Source organism: Lonchura striata, chromosome 17, assembly GCF_046129695.1.
Source record: "Lonchura striata isolate bLonStr1 chromosome 17, bLonStr1.mat, whole genome shotgun sequence".
In the NCBI taxonomy this organism is placed as follows: domain Eukaryota; kingdom Metazoa; phylum Chordata; class Aves; order Passeriformes; family Estrildidae; genus Lonchura; species Lonchura striata.
In genome coordinates, this window is record NC_134619.1 from 1,451,160 (window position 1) to 1,476,297 (window position 25,138).

General features: G+C 46.8%; 1 protein-coding gene across 2 annotated transcripts in view; it reads right to left on the reverse strand.

Annotated features, from left to right (window-relative positions):
- Positions 1–1,233: 1,233 nt before the first annotated feature.
- Positions 1,234–25,138, reverse strand: part of ATP9A (ATPase phospholipid transporting 9A) — a 52,734-nt gene continuing 28,829 nt past the window's right edge. For both annotated transcript variants that reach the window (XM_021534035.3, XM_021534034.3), the window contains exons 15-28: positions 23,631–23,792; positions 20,109–20,201; positions 18,942–19,025; positions 17,638–17,808; positions 15,293–15,391; positions 14,949–15,038; positions 13,906–14,050; positions 12,211–12,275; positions 11,302–11,457; positions 10,893–10,957; positions 10,080–10,188; positions 8,774–8,831; positions 6,477–6,680; positions 1,234–5,359 (exon numbers count right to left, since the gene is read on the reverse strand). In XM_021534035.3, the coding sequence (XP_021389710.1) occupies positions 5,223–5,359; positions 6,477–6,680; positions 8,774–8,831; positions 10,080–10,188; positions 10,893–10,957; positions 11,302–11,457; positions 12,211–12,275; positions 13,906–14,050; positions 14,949–15,038; positions 15,293–15,391; positions 17,638–17,808; positions 18,942–19,025; positions 20,109–20,201; positions 23,631–23,792 (1,638 nt within the window). In that variant the 3' untranslated portion in view covers positions 1,234–5,222. The remainder of the gene's footprint in view (positions 5,360–6,476; positions 6,681–8,773; positions 8,832–10,079; positions 10,189–10,892; positions 10,958–11,301; positions 11,458–12,210; positions 12,276–13,905; positions 14,051–14,948; positions 15,039–15,292; positions 15,392–17,637; positions 17,809–18,941; positions 19,026–20,108; positions 20,202–23,630; positions 23,793–25,138) is intronic.

Here is a 25,138-nt window from a genome sequence, read left to right on the forward strand (position 1 = left end):
GCTCAGAGGCAGAGCCAGACACCCAATTCCAGCCAGCACCTCTTCTTTCTCTTCAGAAGAAAGGAAAACCAGAGCCACACCAGTGTCAAATACAAGCCCAGTTTGGAGAACAAGGCCACTGGCATTCTTTGGTAAAAACTTACCCCAGGATGTGTGATCTCCCAAAAGTCTGCCAGCCCCTGCAGTGTTCAAACTTCTTGCACGACCACAGCCACATGAAGAGTGGAATGAAACCCCATGGAAATCTTTGACATTTCTACTATTATGCAATGCTTGGGTGAAAAAAAAAAAAATTGCTGAAATTCTCCTTCCCTTCCAGAGTGAGTTTAGAAAAACTATTTCTAGCTTTTTAAATTACACATTTCACCATTAAAAAGAAACCGTTCATAAATTAAAGGAACCACTATCCAGGCCTTATGTAACCTATTTAGAGTGGGAAATTGGTAACACTTGGGAGCAAAGTCTGTTCCTGTGATTTCTGGAGTCTAGACCATTCATTTGATGTGTGTAAACATCACAAAAATGGTTTATTTAATATTTGCATTAACTACTTTATACCAAAAAAAAGTTAGTCATTAAAAAGGGCATCTGTGTCCTATAGAATCTAAGGGAACACTTCCATACATAGTCAGTTATCCCAGGGATAGTTTATCACTGCTTTCAGTACACAGCCTCCCAAGTTAGAAATTTACTTTATCCAATTGCACTCTTAATTTCCTTTTTTTCTTTTTCTTTTTCTTTTTTTTTTTTTAAGAGTGTTTATTGCTCTATTACATTTTTGGTAGAAGATTGCTGTACTGTGTTTGTACTCACCATTAGTGATGTTTCCCCTGTGGAGAATATTCAGTGTTAAATCCTGCCTCTCCCCCTGCTCCTGACCCTGGGACTGCTCCTGTGCTGAGCCACTCACTGAATCAAATATCCAGGGATGAGAACATGCCCAAAATAGTTCCTGATGCTGCTGCACCACTGCTCTTCCCAGGGCAGGACAGATCTGTGTTCCAGGGAAATCCCCTCCTCATTCCCAGCTCTGGCTGCCAGCAGCAATGGCCACCCCTGTTAAATCCAAAGCTGGCCCTAGGAGGGATTTAACCAAGCAGCTCTGATCACTTCTTGGAGATGAATTTCCCACACACAGGTTAAAGGCCCAGGGTACAACTCCCCTATATCCTGACAATTCCCATATATCTGGGACTGATCATGCCAGGACTAACCAGGTGCATCATACAGGGGTGAAATAAAGAAGTTGCATAAAATTTATTTTTTCCACCTTGTTTTACAACATTCCCTTTTAAGGTCTTACACATCTGCGACATGTAACTCCACAGAACAATAAATAATTGGCATTCATGTTTCTCTTGACTCAGGGTATTTACAGGTTGTTTAGCTGGATGACAGGTACAAAACATCAGCAACACAGTAAATACCATTTTGACACCAGAATCCATTTCCCCATTAAAAATTAACACTGATTTTTTTTGACAATTTTAACAATTAAAAATATTCTCAAAGGCATATAAGTACACAAGTTGTCGTAGGCAGTAGTAATGGACCATATTGGCAAAGCTGTGAACCACAGGATTTCATGCAAATCATAGAGTTTAACCCTTATGAAATAACTAATAATAAATACTGAGCCCATCCTGCTGACATGGGCCCTGGGCTGGGGACACTGAGCTGCACCAGGCAGGGCTTCACATCCCTGGGGCAGAGCTCTGCTTGCACACACCAGGGCCTGGTGATGCAGCAGAGCTCAGCTTCCTCCACACAAACCCCACAGAGCAGCTTTAGGGACCCCCCTGACCTGGGAATCCCTGACAGACCCAGCTCAGCTCCAGCACAGCTGCCCAGGCAGCCCCAGAGGCCGAGGCTGGCCCGGGCTGGGCTGGGACAGCTCTGGGAGCACAGGAGAACAGCCCTGGTGCAGCCCCAGCACACAGTGCTCACCCCCAGGGACAGCAGGATGCTCCCAGGGGACAGCAGGATGGTCCCAGGGACAGCAGGATGCTCCCAGGGGACAGCAGGATGCTCCCAGGGACAGCAGGATGCTCCCAGGGACAGCAGGGATGCTCCTGACCACCCTCCAGCCAGCTCTCATCAGACCCTACACAGACAATGTTGGGTTTCCACTGCCCCACGAGCTGAGCTACACAAAGGTTTGCACAGAGGAACAGGAGAAGCTCAGAGGAGGAGAGAAGTTCAGAGGGAAGGGGATAGAGAAGGCTGTGACACACCTGGAATTGCTGCAGAAAGAGAACAGAGGGTGCCACAAAGCCCCACCCTGCAGCAGCTCAGCACGGGCAGCAGGAACAGGGTGAGACTCCACGGGCACCCAGGGGCATCACCTGGAGCAGCCCCAGAGCACACAGGTCACACAGGAACTGCTACAGCACAACCCATACAGAAAAAGGAACAGCAAGAACACTGAGGCCACAAACAAGATACTACAGAGAAGAAGAAAACAATGCTTCACTCCCCAAAAGTACAAATTATGAGCGTACCAGAGGAAAAGATGAAATTTCCAGCAGAGAATCCATTTATTTTAATGTACAGTAAATAGGGACAGGTATATTAAATTTTGCTTTAAAAAACATTTTAAAATAACTTAAGAGAAATGGGTTGCAAACATAAAGTGCTGAACTTGAAAAACAGAATTCTTCCTCTTTCCTGCTGTTGGTTAGATGGCAGTTTTAGTCTCTGACTGCTTTGAAAAAATGTAGTGTATATCCAGGCAGAAATGACTTCTGGATTTACTACCTTGTGCAAAAACACAAACTGCAAAGAACATAATCCACACCCCGAAACACAGCTCTAGATCACTATCAACTCTACTAAATATGCTACTAAACTTATGATGCAATAAATACAAATGAAATCACAGTTCACTCCCTTTCTTGGTGTAAGCTAACAGTTTGCAAATATGGTCCACTCAGTGTAAACGGTATTGACTCGAGGAAACAGTGAATTCTACCATTTATATGTCTCAAATATTTACACACAGGAGCTTGGCACTGCTGCTGTTGCAGGACACTGAAGTACCAACACACAGGAGAGAGGGGCAGGGCTGGGCACCAGAGCCCACTGGGCTGCTCAGTCACACCTGGGGATGAAAGGAATTCCTGGTTCTTGTACTTGAACCAATGAAAGCAAATTAGATACTGAGAAGTTCTGCCCTAGGAGGGTGGGCAGGCCTGGAATAGAATTCCCAGAGCAGCTGTGGCTGCCCCTGGATCCCTGGCAGTGCCCAAGGCCAGGCTGGGCAGGGTTTGGAGCAGCTGGGACAGAAGGAGGTGTCCCTGCCATGGCAGGGGTGGCACTGGGTGGGCTTTAAGGTCCTTCCAACCCAAACCATTCCATGGTTCTGTGAAATGCTGTCTGGGCACTCCAGAACAGTGACATGGCCAACACTACCCGGTCATGATGAAAACAATGCTGTGGACTTTTCTGGCAAAATGGCATTAATGAATTCACAGGAGGCTGTGAGCCCACCTCCCAGCAGGGAGCCCAGGATCTGCTCTGGGACAGGAGCCCAGGATCTGCTCTGGGACAGGAGCTCAGGATCTGCTCTGGGACAGGAGCCCAGGATCTGCTCTGGGACAGGAGCTCAGGATCTGCTCTGGGACAGGAGCCCAGGATCTGCTCTGGGACAGGAGCCCAGGATCTGCTCTGGGACAGGAGCTCAGGATCTGCTCAGGGACAGGAGCTCAGGCTCTGCTCAGGGACAGGAGCTCAGCCCCTGGGCTCTTTCCCTCCTGGGCAGCCAAGGAACAAGGGCACCAAGCAGTGCCAGCTCAGCCCATGGTTTCTCTGATGTGGGAAGAAGACAGCAAGCAACTAATTTAGCACAGACTGAAGGGCCTCCGAAAAGGACGGCTGCCACTAAAAGCCCATCCGTGTCTGATGCACCAACCCAGCTCTAAAAGGTCCCTGGAAGTCTCTGTCCTCCTACTGAGAAGCCCAAGTATGTGTGGCTCTCCTCATGATATTATCACATGGACCAAATTTTATAATAATGGCATAACTCATTGAGTTTAATTGTTGAAAATTAAAAATGCCTTAATTTGCTCTGCACACAAGCCTAATGCCTTTGTATGAACCCACTCCTGTGAGTCAGGTTTGGTTTTTAGAGTCAAGCGAGTGCGAGGCTCCAAACCTGCCTCTCTGCAGGGGCATGTCATTAAAACATCCACCTAGGAATGCCTCTGCTTATTTGCAGCTCATCCTCAAAGTTTCACACTAACAGGAAACAGATTTCATGGAGCTGTGAGGAGTAGCAGCTCTGTGACCTCTCCTCTCAGTCTCCAAGGATTCAAGACACATCTGCCACATTGTCTGCAGAACAGTACCGAGTCTCTTCTCACGTTGTCGACACATTTCAAGGATGATCAACTGCAAAGTTCTGCTCCAAAGAGGATTTGCTTTAGTTTAGATAATTTTCTCCTACACAAATAAATACACAGTAAAACTATTATGTCACTGCTCCTTTTAACAGGAAGCACAAAAGCTAAACAAAACTGAATTCTCTGTTTTTGAGCTACCACTTCTCTGTTTTTATCAATGGCTGGATACCCCCAAAATCACTGGGGTGACCACATTTCAAGGGAAGGAAAGTCTCAGGCACACTCAGATTCTCCAGCGTGTGTAGATCCGACAGGCTGGAGCCCCATTATGGAAACAACATGCCATAAATCAGGAATCAGCTGTCAGCAGTGTAGTACATCACCTACATTAAGGGATTTCCAAGATGTAAAAAGAATGTAAGTGCTTGAATCAAAAATACGAATAACATAAACTTAAAAAAAAGTAACACAATGCAAAGAACAGCGTAGACACTTAAAAAATTCACTTTAAATTGTCAAACGTAAATTCCAAGGTCAGGTAGCAGCTTTGAACCATGCAAGAGAAACCCATTGCCATCACAGTTCCACGCATTTGCCCCCAGTTAAGTAGTACAAAAGTGCCAAGAACTGGATTAACTCAGAGCCTCCACCCTCCAAACACTCCCTTTTGGCATCAGGGTCCCATCCAGGGCAGCCTGAAGTCGGTGACAGAGATCACCAGGTGACAGAGATCACCAGGTGACAGAGATGACCAGGTGACAGAGATGACCAGGTGACAGAGATGACCAGGGCTCCCGAGGCAGGGACGGGGCGTGCTGCTGAGGGACAGCTGGGGTTGTCTCTGGGTCCTGGGCAATGTCTGTCTGTGTGCCAGGAGCAGCCCTAGGACGTGAGCTTGGAGTAGCTGGGGGGAGAAAACCTCCGTCGCAGGTACTTGAGGACGTAGAGGGGCAGGCAGCTCACCAGGGTGATGACAGTGACCTTCCACAGGAACGACAAGGTGGCAATGAAGTAAACATCTGTGTGGAGAAACGAGCACGGCGTCAAAACCACGGGAGGACCTTCTGGGAAGGGCTGCAGAAAAGCAGCTCAGTCCACCACTGCTTCTGCTTCCTTCTGCCCGTGGCACGGGGCTGGAACTGCATCATCTTTGAGCTCCCTTCCAACCCAGGCTATTCCATGATTTTACAATTCTTAAAGCTGCCCCACCCCAAGATCAAAGTTCACGTGACACCTGGCTCCTCACTCCTGTGCCCTTCTCTTCCCCAGAAGATGCAGAGATGTACTGAGCAGTGCAAGGAATGTGGCTCTCACAGGTAGCTGCCCTCCCAAACCCCACTGAAACAGGGACATTCTCCAGGCACTGCCAAGCACTGCACATCCTCCCACTCTGGGAGCTGCCTCTGCTGCTCGGCCGAGCCCAGCAAACACAGCTCCGGACTCAAAACACCTCAGAACCTTTATAAAAGTGTTAGAGCATCCTCCAAAATGGAACTGGTATAACCACATGCAAGAGACAGGCAGGCAGGGGGAAGTGATCCCTGCTGCCTTCAGCTAGCAAAGAGCTTTATGGAAGAAGCAGTGACATCTTGTGGTTCCTGACTGAACACTGAACAAGCCCATGGGTCTGCAGCTCAACAGTTACTGGGGCAATCTGGAACTCCTCACCCTTCTTCCTCTACCCAGGGAATAGAGTTAGCTCTGCTGCAGGGAACTAAAACACCAACAACCAAACCCATAAGAGAATGGTCGCAGTGAACAGATAAAATAAGGTAAATTTTAGGAGGCAGCTCCTTCTCCCACTTTGAAAGACCAAATCTTTCAATACAACAACAGAGACTTCAATCTTCCACCTCAAATTCCCATATGGAAATAAAGGTCACTGCTACATGAGACAGCTGCCACGTCAAAGCATGGATGAGATTAACTGGGTAGCACACTGCTGACCACTTTTACCTCCTCTAGCATTTTGCTGTGGGAAGAAACCATAAAATATCTTCCAAATACCTTCAAATCACAGAGGGCTTACTGTGGTACCACTGTGCCTCCTGTTGGCCCCACCACAAGCTTTTTGCTCAGTGCAGCCCTGTCACCATCCAGGCCATGAACTGACTGGAGGAGAGCATGAAACCTCACCGATAAACTCGTGCAAGAAGACCAGGGAAGCGATGTAGCAGGAGAGGCTGAGCAGCTCAGCCACGATCATCAGCCAGTGCCACGTCTGGATCGTCAGTGCCACCATCAGCAGCTCGGTGAGGATCAGGGACGTGAAGGAAATGGCAACAATGTGCACAAATTCGGATTCAAAGAGGAGGAGCGCTCCATACATGATGATGCTACCTGCAAGGGAATGGAACTTCTTCAGTCAAACACTCAGCTCTAAAACCCACAGTTAGGTCTTGGAAAGGCTGAAACAATCCTATCTTGAGGCTGTTTTTCATGAAACCTGAGGAATGTAATGACAACAAATCAGTTACTGTTTAGGAGACAGAACTGATGAGAAGGCAGGGAAAAGTTACAGCAGAGGTACCCAAAGTTTTCTAACAGTCTATCATACATGACACACGGAGATAGGAAATTAATACATGCTGTTTTGGCAACTGGAGATCTCCAACATCATGAAACTCCATCCTCCCACAAAAGCACTCGGTCACTACTCAGAAGCTAAAGGATATCAAATTCCTCTATATCCTACCACACTGCCTCGGTGCCAAGAGGCAGCCAAGTGTTGAAAAGCTCAGTGGATAAGTGTGAGGCTCAATTTGCACTGCTGGGCCGAGGTCTCTCCCCTTTACACCTCCCCTAAGCAATCCCATTAAGGCTCTGCTAACGAGGCATTGTCTGTGCTCCCATGCTGGCTGGCAGGGCTCGCTGCAGGCCACCTGCACAAATAACTCATGTGAGCAGCGTGAGTAATCCACACCAACATCCATCACTCGGGAAGGGAAAAGCTGCGAGGGAACCCAGCTCCAGCCACAGAGTTCAAACCCAGCTGTGAACTTTCCAAACTTTCGGGCTGCTCAGGGCTTGGTCGGGCTCATCTCTGCTAGCAACTGGCCCCGTTGTTTGGCCGCTGTTTGCTGGTTCTCGAGCAGAGCACTGAAGTCACTTTAACCAAACCCTGTAACCAGAGAGTGCTCTCAGCTCAAGGAGGACTCTTTCCCCCTGTGCATCACCCCCTGGCTGCAGCCTTCCAGCACTTGGGAGTGTTCTCTCAATGCCTTGGCTTTGCCATTGTGTCACTCAGCATCCCAAGCTGTGATAGACTTCAGAAAATAAAGCCAACAGAGATCTGAGACTCCTAGATTCATGCCCTGCTGAGGATGGCAATGTCAATTATATCTGTACGAATAACCTGGTTATTTTGGCCCCTTATTATGATGTCACCCTGATTTTTTCAATATTTTCTAAAGCCTTCTGAGTTTACATTCTTGTAACAAACTTTCTCACACACTTTCTGTAAATAACTGATAGTTTTTGCATTCTTTCATAGAGGTGGAGAAATTTGATGGACTAGTAGTTTGTCCAGTGTCATTAGAGAAGTGGCACTTTCACCCTCCAATCCACTGTCACCTTTGGAAAACTGTAAATGCTGGAGTCAGAAAATAAACTTGCCTTTTTTACCTTCACAATATCAGCGGCACACGCAGTGCTTTCATGTGTCCTGTAGTGACAATTATCCCTCTTGTTGATAAAGAGGAAACAAGGAATTTTGCCACTTCAGCTTTTAGCTCCACATTATTGACCTGTTTTCTAAAATTCCCTGATTAATAATTATAGAGAAAATCTGAATTTGAGGATAATTGATAAAAAAAAATACAAAATGAAAGAAAATACCTTCTTAGATAGATACCCAAATTACTACATCCACTGTTGAAAATGCATAATAATTAAGGCATTTACTTAATTGCTTTATCAGCCTAATTAGAGTGTATGAGATATGATCAAGAACATGAGCTTGACTGTGACCCTGAATTACTGCCTGAGAAGCAACCAGAACTCTTGCCACTTCCAGTTTTGGATAAAACACAGGTGCTCATTTTCCATGTTGACAAAAACCTGCAAAATGCACAGATTGGAGAATTTTCCCAAAGGAAGGGCAGGGAGGGTGATGAGCTCTGCTTTACAGCTGGGGTAACTGCAGCACTGCAAGGAACGTGCACAGAGTGACAGCGGATGGTTCTGATGGGAAGAGGCACAGTGGCCTGAATTCTACATCACAGGGTTGACCAATTACTGACAATATTTGGGTTTAGATAATTTTTTCCTTTGGTAACGCTACCGACATTTTCCGAGACAAAAAAAAAAATATTTATTCATCACCACAAGGATGCTTGGGGAAATTAATTTTGTGCCTTACTTCTGCAATACCAAAACTTAGACAGCCACACACACTACAGCATCTGAAGGCAAAGCAGAAGTTGATTTCTTACCTTGATAAATGCTTATCAAGACCCAGATTAAAAATGTTTTGTATGACAACGGTCGTCCCTGGGTGAGGGAAAAAAAAAGACAAAGCTCCATTGGGGTTTTCTTTTATGAAAATTCACTTATTGATCAACTTAGAAATTAAGAAGATAATCGGAAGGTGCGTTAGAAAAGAAAATAAAACAAATCAAGCAACGCTGAGGTAGTGCCCCTTTATTCTCATTTTTCTGGGTGCATGAAGGGGCTGTGAAAGCTCAGGGCTGCCCCAGCACAACCTGGCCCTCACTGCACACACAATTAATCCAGTGCAAAGATGCCTCAGGAGTTTAATCACCGCCCTGTGGAACAGAAGATGTGTGCACACACATCGATGTGAACACATTAATACTGCATTTCTAGACACACACAAATCACCCTCATATTGAAGGCAGATAGATTTTAAAAATCCATCTCCAGCCAACACAGCTATACCAGCACAAAACCCCCTATGTTTAGACCAGGCCTAAGGATGGTTGAAGAATTAGTGGTTTATGACATAAGAGACAACATCCAAGTGAAACCAGATGGAGACTTATTGAGGCTCTGGAAAAACAGGCTGTGCTTCTCAGAGTATCTGTTTAACAGCAATCCTTGAGGGAAAGGAGCTGGGGAAGATTCAGTCCACCCTTTCCTCCAACTAAGAAAGATGTTCCCAGGCTGCATACCCCAGTTATTCAAAACATTTTCCAGGGAGGAAGAAAAAAATATTTAAAAGGAACCTAAGACAAGAATGACCTTCCTGATATTTCTATGGTAAACATAAAATAAAGTTTTCTTTGTTTAAGGAGAAGGACCTGACTTAGATGCTAAAGCTACAAAAATGGCACAGCAAGCCAACTTTAGATCATGCTCCAGTCAAATTTCTACTGAAGAAACTCTGGGATAACCCCCTGCCTCCATCAAATGAGCATATCCCTTCCCCTCTTCTATTTTCTGGCTTCAGGACAGGGCCAAATCCCCAACAATTTCTCTTTTCCCTTTATTATGGAACAAACTGGTAATATTAAATCCCTAGAATTTCCCACAGAATGAAACTTCTACTTGCCCAGCCGTTTCTAATAAATTGCATTTCACGCAGCATTCAATAAACAACTGCCAGGAATTCTTGCTCTATCTGTTGATTGAAATGTGACTTTAACAGAATTTTGCCTGAAAATGCCTGATAAAGTTCTGGATCTCCTGGCAATATATATGACTTTACACATTTACAGTTTCAGATCAAGATGAGGCTCTTGCCTTCGAGCAAAACACACAAACAAGAGTCTCCCATACCTTAAGAAGATCTTTGTAGAGCTCTGGGTACAACATTGCAACTTCAGATTTCACATCCTTGTCCAGGACAAGAGAAAACACAGGAAACATGGTGTAAATTGTGGAGTACCTGGGAAGAAGGCAGGAGAGCAGTAAATTATCTCAGGTGGAGATGAGCAAAGAAATGCTAGGCTCCAGAAATGTACAGATTATAAAAACTGGCAAATGGAGCACACCAGAGTTCTGCAGCTAGGGCAAAACCATCAGGATTGGCTTTTTGAGTGAGTTTTGATTAGGAACACATACACAAGTGACTGGTTCAAATATTGCAGCAGGTTCTCAATGGAGCCAAGGACTGACCTGTGCCCATCCAAAATCTGCTCTGCAGCTCAGCTCTGATTCTGTTTGCATCAGAAGGCAATGGAGGTGAATTTGCTGGTTTCTAAATTATGTACTAGAAAGTATAAAAAGCCATACCGGGATCACAGTTGCAATGCCCTGTTTTAGACAGTTTTTGGACAGGATCTAAGGTTGAGTTGTCTCCTCCTGTCACTGCCTCTCACTGCTGCACAGACACCAGCCCACAAAACTGCCCCTCTGCTCCTTATGGGATCAAAGGAACATTCCTGGAGCATGGGCAGCTTCACAACCATCACAAACCTCCTGCTGGAAAGGTTTCTGCCAGTGTCTGCACGAAGGGGACAAGGCTCACATCCAGCTCCTGAAGCAGAGCTGTGAGCAGCGTGGAGATGTGTGGGGCTTGCACGTTCATCAGCCCAAAAGTGTTCATTGTGCAGAGGTTCTCCTCATTGCCAGTAAACACTGAGCTCTTACCCAATGATGAGGAAGCCTTGGTAGAGAGGAACTGAAGCAAAGTAAAACACTGATGAGAAGACAGCCTAGAAAAGAAATGAGCTTTTTAGGCACTAAAATACTGCTGTAAAAGTAACAGCTTAAAATACACTCTGTTCAAAATGAAACATCCTTACAGTGGGTTCTCCCAATTCCTGAAATGAAGATACAATATTGGAATATCAACCCTTTTTATTCCTTTGGAGCAGTTGCTGGTATTTGTCCAATACCAGGAGTTTGCTCATGTGTTTTCATATCAAAGTAACAACCTCAAGTCCAAACCCATGAAAATTTTCAGAAGAAATAGCAGCATTCCAAATGAGACAGGATCTTTCCTTTAGGATTTGGCTTCTCCACCTCTTTTGGAGAGCCCCTCTGGCAGCCCCTTTACCTGCATGGTGCTGATGCAGAGGCTCCTGTGGATCACAAACTGGCTGAGGGCTGCAGACCTCTTGTAGCTGTTCCTTCCATGGACCATGAGCAAACGACCCAGGTGCTTGAACTGAGTGATGGAGAAATCAGCTGCCAGCGATGCCTGCTTCCCTTCCTGGGAACAAGAGCCAGGAAAAGCACAGTGAGACCATTTCAGCACTGGAAACAAGGAATGTCATGTTATTGTTGAGTTATCACTGACAGAATTTCCAGGAATATTTGCAGTATGTTAGGTGAGGGAGAGCATTGCCTCAGTGCTTCTCCTTCCACTGTGGGTTTTAAGCAAAGAGCAAAAAATATGAGGAGAATTCCCATTTGAACCTTGGCCTCCAATTCCAAGCAACCTCTGGATTCTGATTCACAACACACATGTTAACGTGACACTCCTATCAAGTCAGTGCTGAACAAATTCTCAGTCCCAAAAGTTCACACAATTTTGGCTCACTGCAAGCAGAGTCTCTCTGCTGCTGCCAATCCAGTCCTGCAGCTCCACACAGCCCCAGGTGCAGGAATCAGAGCTCTAACCCACAGTTTGTTTTGCAAACTAATTTGAGCAGTTTTTAATTGTGCATGTAGGGTATATCTTATCAGTGTAATTGTAACTCCAGCACCTGAAGCATCAAAAACCCCCAAAACTAACCATGAGGGTACAAATTCAGGGATTCTGCCAAGAACCAAATAATGAATTTGAACTCCCTTTAACAGTATTCTCCTTTATAGCCAAATTATTTCTCATTATAAGGCTACTGGTCTGATGATGATTCGTGTGGGAGCTTGTTCCCTTTCTTGCACAAATATCTGAGGATTCATTTAAGAGTTGCTTGAAAACTGGCCACAGAAATTCTGATTAAAGATGAGGTAATCTCACCTTTCCTTCAACTCCAACACCACAGTCAGCCTCCTGAATCATGCTAACATCATTCCCTCCATCACCTGCAGGGCAGAGCACAAACAAAACTGGGAGTTTAGCAACAGGGGCAACCTGCAACCCCACCAAAGTCATCTGCAGCACACTGGAATATTATGAGAAACACTTAACCCAATCAACAAAAGTAAGATTTTAAACAGAAATCATGAATTTAAGCTCTTAAGTTTTGTTTTAATAGACCCCCCAGATCAGTGATTGATGTATCTCACTTGCAGGTGGTACATCTACAGTGCTGTGACACAGCTCAGGTTAACAGTGCTGCTTAATCTTGAACAGATGAGGTCCAAGCTCTGCTTTGCAAAGATGCCACCTGAAAGGTGCTGAGGAGTTTGGCACTGAATTTCCATGTGCAAAATTTCCATAATTTTCTCTATCACCCCACAAAACCACCGCTCCCTAAACCACCATTTCCAGGAGGCGTGAGATTGTGGGTTTTTTCTCTCTCTGGGGGTTCTTATAGGTTAGGGTGACTATAAGAGAAAAATCTGAACAAGTCTTTGCTTCTTTAGCCTGAATGCAGTTAAATGAGGAATCTTGGAATGCTTTCAGTTGTGTTTTTAAGGTTGTTTATTTCTTCTTACCTATAATATTTTCTTTTTGAATTGCTGTGGTCTGCCTAGCACAGAAGTTATAGCAGTTTGGCTTCGAGTTTTGGGTAGCTCCTACATTATATACTCAAAATTATGTGTACTATGTTTACAGTTGTTGTACTAATACTTAAAATTTATGTTGGCCAGTGTGTCTCTATCTTAAACTATTAGAAAAGTGCTACTATCACACTAAGACATGGAGGACAAGAAGAAGGAGAAAAAGGCTAGGACACACCTAGATTCCTCTATCTTGTACCCCCTTGAACCTCATTCTAAAGATCTTAAAAATCTGTTTTTTCCACCCTGTGTTACTTCAAATATCACACTGTTGGAATCTGAGGTATTGATGATTCTGAGATTGTAGAAAGTCTCTGTCTGTCAGCCCCACTGCTAAAGCAGAAGCCATAATTGGTCTGTGCTGGTTTCCAGGTTGTTTATTCTGTTTATCTCTCACATGTTCTGCTGCCCTGCCCAGCTCTGTCCTGCAGGGCAGCGTGTGGGGCTCTGCCCTCAGTGGGATGTGACAAACATTAAATACCAGAAACTCCCTGGGCTGCATTTACAAGAACGTGCCAATATCTGTCACCTACGTTGGACAGTGTGTCCCCAGCCTGAACCAACAGAAAAATGCCAACACCACAGTGAGACATGGAGGGCATGAAGAAGGAGAAAAAGGACAAGGCACACCCAATTTCCTCCATCTTGTCCCCTTTGGACCCCTAATCTAGAATCCTAAAATTTTATTTTTGCACATTTGATTACTGCTTATATCAAACACTCAGAGCTTGTAATACGTCCTGTAAGATTGAAAACTCATTTCCATGGACAGAGATCACAGACAGTGTCTCTGGGGGCTCTGTAGAGCCCCCAGAGACACTGTCTGTGATCTCTGTCCATGGGTTCCTCACCCCTGCCAGGGTCCCAGACCTGCCAGGGCAGCCAGAGGGAGTTCTGGCTGGGACATGAGATGACATGAGCTGCGAGTTGCCTCGAGGGGAGGCGTGGAGCTGCCAGCCTGCTGGCCCTGCCCGAGGTTGTCACTCACCCACGGCGCAGGTGAGCCTGCCCGTCCTCTCCTGCAGCAGCCGCACGATCTGGGCTTTCTGCGTGGGGGCGCAGCGGCAGCACACGACCGCGGGGCACTGGCACGCCAGCTCCATGAACTCGCACTCGTAGTACTTCAGGCACACCTGGTTTACACACAGCACACACCTGCCTTGCACCTGCTCGCTGGGCACCAGGCTTCCTCCAGCCCGCGCGCCGGGGCTGCTCCCACTGATGGGAAACTCCCTGGAACAGAGGCTAGGCAGCAGAGATTTAATCAACTAGGCTAGAAATACTAAATAAATACTTTAATAAAGTAGGGATTTATTAAAAGGCCTTCAAAGGATATATCTTGGGCAGTACGAGAGCCTGGGCGTGGCTCTGCCTAAGATGGACAGCATGTCACGAGTTTCACACTTTTATAAGTTTTGGTCCGTTTCCATATTGGGGTTCATTGCCCAATGCCAGCTCCAGGTTAAGCAGTCCCATCCTCCCAGTTTGCTCCCCTCAGTTCCCTGCTGTTTGCACTTTTTGGAGCTGGAGCTACAGCGTGTCCTTGGTTCTGAGCTGGAAAAGGATTGTTCAGTGTGCCTGAGCTGGTTCTGGGCTGGAGAAGGATTGTTCAGTGTGCCTGAGCTGGTTCTGGGCTGGTTTAGGATTGTTCAGTGTGCCTGAGCTGGTTCTGGGCTGGAAAAGGATTGTTCAGTGTGCCTGAGCTGGTTCTGGGCTGGAGAAGGATTGTTCAGTGTGCCTGAGCTGGTTCTGGGCTGGTTTAGGATTGTTCAGTGTGCCTGAGCTGGTTCTGGGCTGGAAAAGGATTGTTCAGTGTGCCTGAGCTGGTTTTGGGCTGGAGAAGGATTGTTCTGTGTGCCTGAGCTGGTTCTGGGCTGGAGAAGGATTGTTCTGTGTGCCTGGGCTGGAAAAGGATTCTTCTGTGTGCCTGAGCTGTGAGAACTGCTGACACTTTACATGGAGTTCAGGGTTATACACCAATGCAGTGCAGAATCTGGAAAAGATAAGAGCAAACCCCTAGGGCATCAGTACCTCCAGCGAGTCCCCCGAGATGACCAGGGCACAGTCGTGCTTGCGGCGGAAGGCGTTCAGCTCCAGGTGGGCTTCTCCTCGGTTTGTCACCTGGGGGAGGATGGAACTGAGCAAGGTGTGCTCCACTGGTGTGAGAAAACAGCAAAGAATCCCAGAGGGAGCAACAGTGACACAGCCAGGACAGGCAGCACACTGGGTTAGGGCACGCAGTCACAGAAACAGAAACTCGGGTAGAAAGCTGGGTCAAAAGAATAAAAATACCCTGCTGGCAAACAGCTGGGATCTCCCAGCCCTCCAGTCCCAGGGCCTGGCCCCTCGAGACAGGGGCTGTGGGTGGAACTCACGAGTCTGAATATATGGATGTCCTGTGTCCGTGTCACCAGATGAGCGTTCTTGGCTGTACACGTGGCTGTCTCCAGCTTGTCCCCTGTCAGCATCCACACCTAAAATCCAAACATTCCATGTGTCAAGTAAAGCTCAACAGCCACGTCTGCAGGACCTCTGCAACAGCACCTGCCTCTTCAGGATTAAAAAAGGACTGGTGAAATACACGTACAAATCATTCTTCTAAAAAACCCCTATTTTGAAACATGCAGGAAAATCCTCACACGTGAAGGAAAGCAAAGCTTTTAAAGAGGCTGAGACACAAACGAAGTTACAAACTCTGTGTCACATTTTTCCCGCCTGCAATATTTCAAGATTCTGCTGATAAACCCACAAAACGCAAGCTAAAAAATAATGTGTATTTGTGTGTTAATGTGTCCCTCCCCGGCCATTTCTCAGCTGGGCCCTGCTGCAGAAAGTTCCCTCCTGGCCCAGCCTGAAATGTGGATGATGCAACTGGGGTTAGCTCAGTGCTGATGTGTACGTCTGGAACACACTCACTTGCTTCAGGGGTTTTTTTTAGATTTTTTTATTTTTTTTTTTAAATCTACACTGCTCCTTTTATTTTGTGCTGCTGAGGGGAGGGAGTTAGAAAGCAATGTCAGCAGCAATGGCTGGGAATTCCTTCTCCAGTGTAAATATATCACAGTGAGGGTGGTTTTTTCCACTGGTGTTTTTATTCTTTCAAGACACTGCCCAAGAATATTTAATGAAAAATACAAAAACATGAAGAAAATCCCAAAACATCAACAACAACAACAAAAAACCCCCAAACACACAAAGACTCATTCATTTGTCAAATAACCTAAGGCTGGAAAGAGATTTGATCCTAACTGGTCCCTGTCATGAGCTGCAAGCCCCCCTCCACTCTGGATTCACTCCTCACCTGATAAACAGGGCAGTGCAAGGAGTGCTCAGCACATCCCACACCTCCACTCCAGCTCCAGCCAAGCTGAGCAGAAAGGGAAGAGGAAAAGCCCTGGCAGTGCTGGGCCAGGGCCACAGCATCACTGAGGAGCTCAGGTTCCCCTGGTCTCACCTCCCTGCTGAAGTCTCTGTTTACAGGGGTGGCCCCAAACAAAAAGCATTTTGGAAGCTTATCCCAAATATTGAATTTCCTACCTCAGCCCCAGACACACAGCCTTGCTTTGCATTCACAGCACTGCTTCAGATTTTTGTTCACTTTGCAGCTTAAAGCAGAGAAACCACAACCAGGACCTCTCACCTATTTTTCTTACCCAAATCTGAATGTTTAATACATTTTTTCCCCCTTTTGCAAGGCTGACAAAGTTTTTAGAGAGAGAACCTAGACAGGCACCACAGCAGCTTGCTCACTGCTGAGCACAGCTCAGGCTGTAGCTGTGGAGTCACAGAAAAGCTGGAAAAACAAAAATCCAGTCCCTGATTCTCTTGGCTCAGACTCCCCTCTAGTGGCTACTGAAAACCTGGATATCCCCAGCTCCAGGCCCAGCACGGGGGCTCGTGCACCACAAAGCAAACACAGCCCAACCTGCCCCGTTTCGTGCTACTCCCTGGAGAACTGCCCCAAAATTTCCTGTTGGACCCTCCTCCTGCCCACACGATTCCTTTCTCTGCCAGAGGAGCCAGAGCAGGCGAGGGGATGAAAAGCACAAGAGATGACACACTTAACACAAGAGGTGTTAAGATTTACTACCTGCAGCACATTCTGCTCCCAAAGTGATGCTTAAAACACCCACAAATGAGACGGAGTGAAAATTTAACAGGGTAGAAATCCATTTAAGTAAAATGTGCCACTTGGAGCTTACTAAATATGCTGTTTAGTCTAGTAACTGCAGCCCTAAATAAACTACCCAAACTAAAGAGAAAAAATGCAAATTTCCACACTAAAAAATAAGAGATAAGAAAAACTCCTCAGACCTTAAAACAAACAGAGCAGAGTAACCCAAGAGTTCTTTCTATACTTTCTAACAAAAACGAAGTAGAAGTATAACTAGCTATGAGTATAATATAAAATCAGCAGAATGAATATGCATTAACCTATTGTAAAATTCTATGCATATAGAAATTAGTAAAGATAATAAAAAAGAATTGAAAGTTCTCAGAGGTACGTATGTCTATTAAAGAGCAATAAATCCTGACTTGTGCCCACAGCGCTGTGAATAAACACACCCATTCCCTACAAATCTTTATTGGAATTGTAGGGTTTCATTTTTCATCTGCATTTCACAAGGCCCCCCAGCTCTGAACGTCCCCACCGTGGGCCAGTGCCACACGTTCCGGGGGTCCCCAGAGCTGCTGCTGGAGCAGCCCGGGCTGGGCAGACCTTGATGCCAGCGTTCCTCAGCGTCTCCAGCGTGGGCCTGACGTCTGTCTGCAGCTGGTCCTCCACGCCCGTCAGGCACAGCAGCTCCATCTCCATCTCCAGGCTCTCGATCACCGTGGCCACCTTCAGCGAGCGGTCGTGCACGCTCAGCTTGGCCTGGACGTAGCGTGCCTGGGGACACACAGCATGCCCAGCCTGAGTTTGGGGACATGGGACAGCCAGCCTGAATTTGGGGACACGGCACAGCCAGCCTGAATTTGGGGACATGGGACAGCCAGCGTGGCTTTGGGGACACACAGCATGCCCAGCCTGAGTTTGGGGACATGGGACAGCCAGCGTGGCTTTGGGGACACAGCACAGCCAGCCTGAGTTTGGGGACATGGGACAGCCAGCGTGGCTTTGGGGACACACAGCATGCCCAGCCTGAGTTTGGGGACATGGGACAGCCAGCCTGAATTTGGGGACATGGGACAGCCAGCCTGGCTTTGGGGACATGGGACAGCCAGCCTGGCTTTGGGGACACACAGCACAGCCAGCCTGGCTTTGGGGACACAGCACAGCTAGTGTGGCTTTGGGGACACAGCACAGCCAGAGTGGCTTTGGGGACACTGGGACAGCCAGCCTGGCTTTGGGGACACTGGGCTGGCCAGCTCCAGGGGGAAGCACTCCATCTCCCTCTGGGGCCTCCAGCTCCCCTAGGGAAGGTGTCCCTGTGCACATTTTGGAGGCACATCCTCTGTCAGGTGCCCTCCAAGGCCTCAGAGGTGGAACCTGTCGGGGCTGCTGAGTGGAAGAGGCTCAGGGAGCTGCTGCTGCTGTGCCCCTGGCAGCTGAGGTGGGCAGCACAGCCACACAGAGGCACAGCAGAGCCTGCCACAGCTCCCTCCCACCACTGGCAGCACTTGCAGAAACAGGGGCACCACAGAACCCTGAGCAGTTGCACCACATCCCTGCATTAACTGAACAGTTCCCCTTCCCATCCCGCCTGCCTGCAGGAGCCAGGCAGTGCCCAGGGCAGACACCCAAACCCCACATGTGCAGCCTGTGCTGCCAGGGAGCTGCCTGGTTTATATTCTAGTTATTCAGGATTCAGGAACTGCTTGGGAGGGTCTTCCCTGGGATAAACACTTCACAGCCATCACTTGAAAAGCAACTTTGATAAAAAGAGTATCAAGACATTTCAGAAAAACAATTCTAGCAGAGAGCTGGGAGGTGAGAGGAAGTATCATCACAAGAGTTTTGTGAGAATCATTTCAATGACTGTTTGTTTAAAAACAAAGGAAAACAACCAAATAAAAACTTACCTCAAAGTCTTGATACTGCTCTTCTGTCAGAGACTTCTTGGCCACGACAAGAACCCTCAGGCCTTCCCGAGCCATGTTACCACACTGCGAAGAAGGATCACGTTGTAAACCATAAACTCCACAGAAATGATTTATGCACAGCAGTGGGAGATGGCAGTGTAAGATAGCAGGTTAAGAAAATAACCAACTCGTTTGAGCAACCCCAGTGAGTCTACAATATCTGATAAAGTGCACGATAAACTCGAGAGGAAAGAGGGGATCTGCAGTGCTTTGTGACCTAGCTCAGTGATCAGGAAGAAAAATGTCCTCTCTGCTACACCAGGGCAGCAAAAACCCCAATGATTAGATTTTCTCTGTCTGTGATTTGTAGACTTCACATGTTTGGCAACCAACTCTTGGAAATAAGACCAAGATATTATTATTTCTCTGAACACCAGAGAATCAGTAAGTGAAGCTACTTTTGAGGATGCCCCTGGATCCCTGGCAGTGTCCCAGGCCAGGCTGGACAGGGCTTGGAGCAGCCTGGGATGGTGGAAGGTGTCCCTGCCCACGGCAGGGGTGCAGTGGGGTGAGATTCCAAACCATCCTGGGATTCCATGAACTCTGTGCCACCATGACTGCTGCCCTGACAAACATCCCCCAGTATAAAGCTGCCAAATGCAGGTTTGAAATTAGACCCTTCAGGCTAAAACAGATCCAAACACAGAATCAAGCCCAGCACAACTTTGGTGAGCGTCCATCAGTTTTGAGCAAAACCCATTTTATTCACAGGACTTATTCCCCATTAAATTTGCTGAGTTTGCCACTGACACCCTTGCTCCTGTGGATGCGTTTGGCTAATCCAAGGAATTGCCAGGATCAGAACCTTCTGGCTGTGCTGTGGCCTGGAGCAGAGCAGCAGGGGCAGAGAAGGGACACAGAAGGGACACAGCAGGGACAGAGAACAGGGACACAGCAGCAGGGACAGAGAAGCAGGGACACAGCAACAGGGACACAGCAAGAGAGACACAGAAGGGACAGAGGAACAGGGACACAGCAGCAGGGACACAGAAGGGACACAGCAGGGGCACAGAAGAGACACAGCAGCAGGGACAGAGGAACAGGGACACAGCCAGGACACAGCAGGGACAGAGCAGGGGCACAGCAGCCCTGGCACAGCCCCCATACCTCCTCCTCCAGCCAGTCGTTGTACTGCACGATGCCAGCCATCACCACGTCTGCCCCCTTCATGTAGAAGGTGATCTCTCCTGTGGATTCATCCTGCAGACACAACACAGCAGTCTCAGCTGGGCTGGCACTCACACACCTGGGGCAGGTGAGGGGCCACCAGCTCAGCTGCTTGTCTGGGGCCAGGAGGTGCCTGCTGGATTGTAACTCAGCTCCTCACAGCAGGAATTCATGCTTTACACAAGGGGCATCAGCTTTTTAATCAGCATCTCCACACAGCAGAGCCCTCCCAGCCCTGCCTGTGCCTCCAGAATAACCTCAGCCCTCACCCTGAAACCTGAGCCCTCTTACCTGAAACAGCAGAGCAGATGCACAAAGCACAGCAGAGTAAAAATCACTGATTCACCTGCTCTCTTACACCATATGGAATAAGCTTAGATTGCTGCCTGCCTTATCGGATACAAGGAGTTTATAGGCTGCAAGCAAAGCATATTTACAGTACCACAAATTAAAAAGCCCCTTCTAAGCAGGCAGATACATAAAGAGGCCACAGCTCTGAGTATTACAAGCTAATGGAAACCTGGCAATTTCCTCAAAGGAGATGAAATTATGAGTAAGGAACAAACTGCTCTGTAAACTTAGACAGCCACCAGGGATAGGAGGAAAACAAACTTAAACTGCAAAATCAAAAAGCCCAGGAAGGTCTGAAATAAACAGCTGTGAATGAAGGGACCAAAGTACTTTAGGAATAAGAGAAATTAAAGAAATGCCAAGTGGATACTTCTTCATTCTCTCACCTAGTATTTGGGTGAGTCTGTTCCACCATTACAGAAATTAGTGGTGGAGGTTCTCACACAGAAATAGGTTAAAAGCCCCAGGTCCTGTGGCACTGGCAAAACAGAGTTTAAATCCACAGGGGAAGAAAAAAAAAAAAAAAAAGAAAAAAACAAACCCTACAAAAAAAAACAACACCGCCACCCAAAATGTAGCACCTGATATGGACACTAAAACTGAGGAAATGAAGAAGTAGACAAGGATAATGAAGCTCCTTTGCTGAATATTTTTGCCAAGCTCACAGAGATATTCACAAGGAAGATGCTTGTAATTGAGCCCAAGTATGGTTTTCAATTCCTGGAACATCCAGCCCTCACAGAGTGATACACATCCCACATCCCCAGAGGAAAACGGGTGTCACTCTTCCAACACTACCAGAATGTGCTTAAATAAAATACACCACTTCTGCCAGTAGCCAAAGGTAAAGGTTTATCTATGAACTAATTTGATTAAAGAGTGTCTAACAACATCTCTGTAGGAAACTGAATAAATCTGCACTTCCCGTGCTGCAGAGCTGGCTCAGGATAGTTTAGATTTTTTGTCCAATATAAATACTGCATCAGCTATCTCCCTGCATTAGTCATTTCCTCTGCCTGAGTTCAGGAGGAGGTTAGTGCGTTCTCAGATCGTGGCAGCATCACTCTATAAATCTGCACACAGATTTGCCAGTTATATTGTTTTGGGGAAGCATCTTTTTCCACCATGGTCTGCCTCTGGCCACGGTTCAAAGGCTCCTTTCAATTCCAGATATGACAATAGCACTATCTCTGCTCTGCAACAAAGATCATTCCACACGGGTAAGGGGAAAAAACCCAAAGAAAACGAAGGATGGAAAATATTGTGGTCAAACAAACAGGCCTCCTTCAAAGAGGAAGATAAGGCAGTGCACACTGTGCTGGGGAGGCTGCTTGGGTAGAACAGGGTTTCTCAGAACTGAAATAATCAGGTACAGAAATGACAGTTGACTGCAAGGAAACACTCAGATATTGTAAAAATATCCCAAAGCAGGCAACATCTGCCACTTGTTACCACTATTAATTGCTTTATTTACTGAAGTTGTGTTGAAGGAGATCTGTTCCCTGGGGCAGAGCAGACAGGATGTGCAGGGAGATGGTGCCTGCAGGGACAGCACTGCTGGGCTGGACACACAGCTCTGCTCACACGCTGGCTCCAGGCTGGGCAGGAAGCCTGGCAAAATTCTACAGGGCTCTCAAGAGCCCAAAATTGCAGTTTTTAGGACAGGCAATACCTGTGCAGGTGAGCAGGAATGTTTCCCTTTGGGTTCTGCTCATGGCAGTGCTGGCTGCAGCTTCATCTCCCTCCCTGGGTGGATTTTCCTCTGGATGCTTCATGCTGCTCTCCCTCCCCTATTTCTGTTTTTTAAACAGGCAGCACAGTTTAGGAGAAGCACTGAAAAGCTGAACACCCTTCAAGTTGTGGATCAAACCAAATGGAGTGCCTCCACATACATATAAATATTTAATTGAAGCAAACTTTACTTGATAACTACCTATTTTAAAAATGTTTTGTTTGGTTCTTAAATGGAAATTAAACCCTGCTTGAAGATACTATTCTGGAGTATAGAGAAATGTGGCAAAGTAATACCCAAGGTCTGCTACTCAACCCTAATTCTGCACAGGGCACACAGGGAGCTGATTTTAGTGGCTTGGAGCAGCTGAGTGGCTACAAAATAAAGACAATTCACAGAGAGGGACCAATACTCCTTTAGAGGTATTTACAGTCAGGACCTAGGCCTGATGTTGCTCCCACTGACCACAAGTGGGAGTTTTGCTGGTTTTGCCTAAAATACAAACAGCAAAATCCAAACAGAGAAATACAAACTAGAAACCTTTTCATTTCTAGTGAGGGAGAAGATAAATAGTAGGTAATTTAATAGGAATAAACTTCAAATCAAAGAAGGGAAAAAAAACCTCTTATACTCATGATGAGAAAATTTCAGTGCATTCACTTCTGTTGAGCACAAAACCACAATTTAATGAAACTCACCCTGGCTTTGATGGTTTGTCCACCTCTTATACCTTTGATAAAACAGCATTTCTTCAAAAGCTTGCACTTGCAATAAAAGCAATTTAGTCCTCCCTCTTCTATTGATAAGATTTTTATTTTAGGTCGCGAAAAGATTGCCCAGAGTCTCCACATAATTTTCATTCTAGAAGTAATTAATTTGAAGAATTTGCACTGGACTGGATACGCACTGCACTTGTTGCAGGTATCCCCAGCAGCACAAGGCATTTGTGGGAACACTCAGGGTATGCCCAGGGCATCCCCTGGCTCTCTGAACTCCCAGATTTACCACAGGGATTACTCTGTACCAGGTCAGCCCCTCAGCTCCCTTCCCCTGCCACCCCTGCCCTTGGCCACGTGTTCATATTCCAGAGTCTCCTAAATTTTTCCCCTCCCAGGGAGGGAGTGGATTGTTGATACAGCCCTGGCTGGCTGCCCTGCTGTGTTCTGGTGACACCTCTGAGCAGGAGGCCAGCCCAGGTGAGCCCCAGGTGCCCCCAAGCTGCCCCAGATCAGCCCCAGGTGCCCCCAAGCTGCCCCAGGTGAGCCCCAGGTGCCCCAGGCTGCCCCAGGTGCCCCAGGCTGTCCCAGGTGAGCCCCAGGTGCCCCCAGGTGAGCCCCAGGTGCCCCAGGTGTGGCTGCCCCGGGACTGGCAGCCCTTACCCGCACGATGATGCCCATGCGCTTGCTCTCGTAGGTGAAGGGGAAGATCTGCAGGATGGTGAAGTTGAGGATGTGCCCCCCTGGGCTCCTCAGCTGCACTGAGGACTGGTCTCTGCCCACCAGAGTCAGGCCCACGCTCTCTGTCCACTGCACCAGGGCCACCTGTGAGGAGAAGGGCACAGTGAGGGCTCCTGCCACACCTCCCCAGGGCAGGGACAGAGGCGGCTGCAGAGGATTCATCAGTCATTAATTCACAGTCATTAGCTCTGTGGTATTCTCTATGTGTTTAGCAGTACCAGCTCATCCACAAATTTCAACGATTTTGCAGTGATCACCAAGACAGCTGAAGGCTGGCTCAGACACTTCTTAGCACAGAACCCTTCTCCCTAAATATTAAAAAACAAAACAAAAAAAAAAAAACCCTACTAAAAAAACAAAAAACCCCAACAACCCCAAAAAAACTCCCAGATTGTTCAAGGTTTAACTGAACTGAGGTGGGCATAATTTTGATTGTAGCCTCTACTATTTCAGGACCTACAAAACTGAGTTCTTTGCAAGCTTTTGCTCAATTGCAGCCAGAGCCATGCCAGCAACCAAAGCCTTTCCTTTTCTTCCCTGAGAATGCCCCGGAGTGCCCAGCTCAGCTGCCACATCCATCTCAGCCTGAGCTTGCTGAGATTTACCTCCAGAAGCTGCCTGGGCAGTAACAGATGGAGCAGCAGCTGACATGAGCCCATCCATCACTGGCCCCAGAAAGGATCAAGGGATCCTTTCCCTAAACAGACATGAAATACTGGAAGTGTTTTACAGTGACATTTTCAAAGGCACAAGAGTGCTGGGCACATGGTTGCTGTTGACTTGAAGGTTAATTATCCCTCCTGCCTTTCAGGTTCTGCCTCTACTGCCTCAAGTGACCACAAATACCTCAGTTAAAAATGAAATTGATCTTGGAAAATCACATACAAGAGATACAAATAAAATCAGAACCTGTAAATACTTGCACCGAGTTAAGATTTTATTGATGAATTGATACCATTGGAACTAACTGAAGCTTTTGTGAACTCGGCTCCTTTTCATCCAAAAGCTCAAAAGAGAACCTAAAACAAACTTTTCCTTTCACAAAGTAGTCTTAAATTGTCAGATTAAAAAAAAAAAAAAACAACCAAGTAATTGAGTTGGCTTTGCCTTGAAAGACCTTTAAGTCAATTTGAATCAATATTTGGCTTAATATTAACAAGTTTGTGCAGGCTTACTCACAAAGATTATGACAAATCAAAGGCTCTTTCAAGCTTATCTTTCTCAGAAGTTTCTACAAGCCATCCGCAGTGCATTAAAGTGTGCAGTCAGATAATCCTCCTAGCAGCCTCCCAGAGCAGAGCTGGAGCTTGGCTTTCTAACACTCTGGTTAATAAAGAATTATTGGGAATTATTCCCAGTGTGACGCTGTGTGACGTTCAGCGTGTGCAGCCCTGGTTGTTCTTCCTGGGCTGGTGAGCTCCAAATGCCTG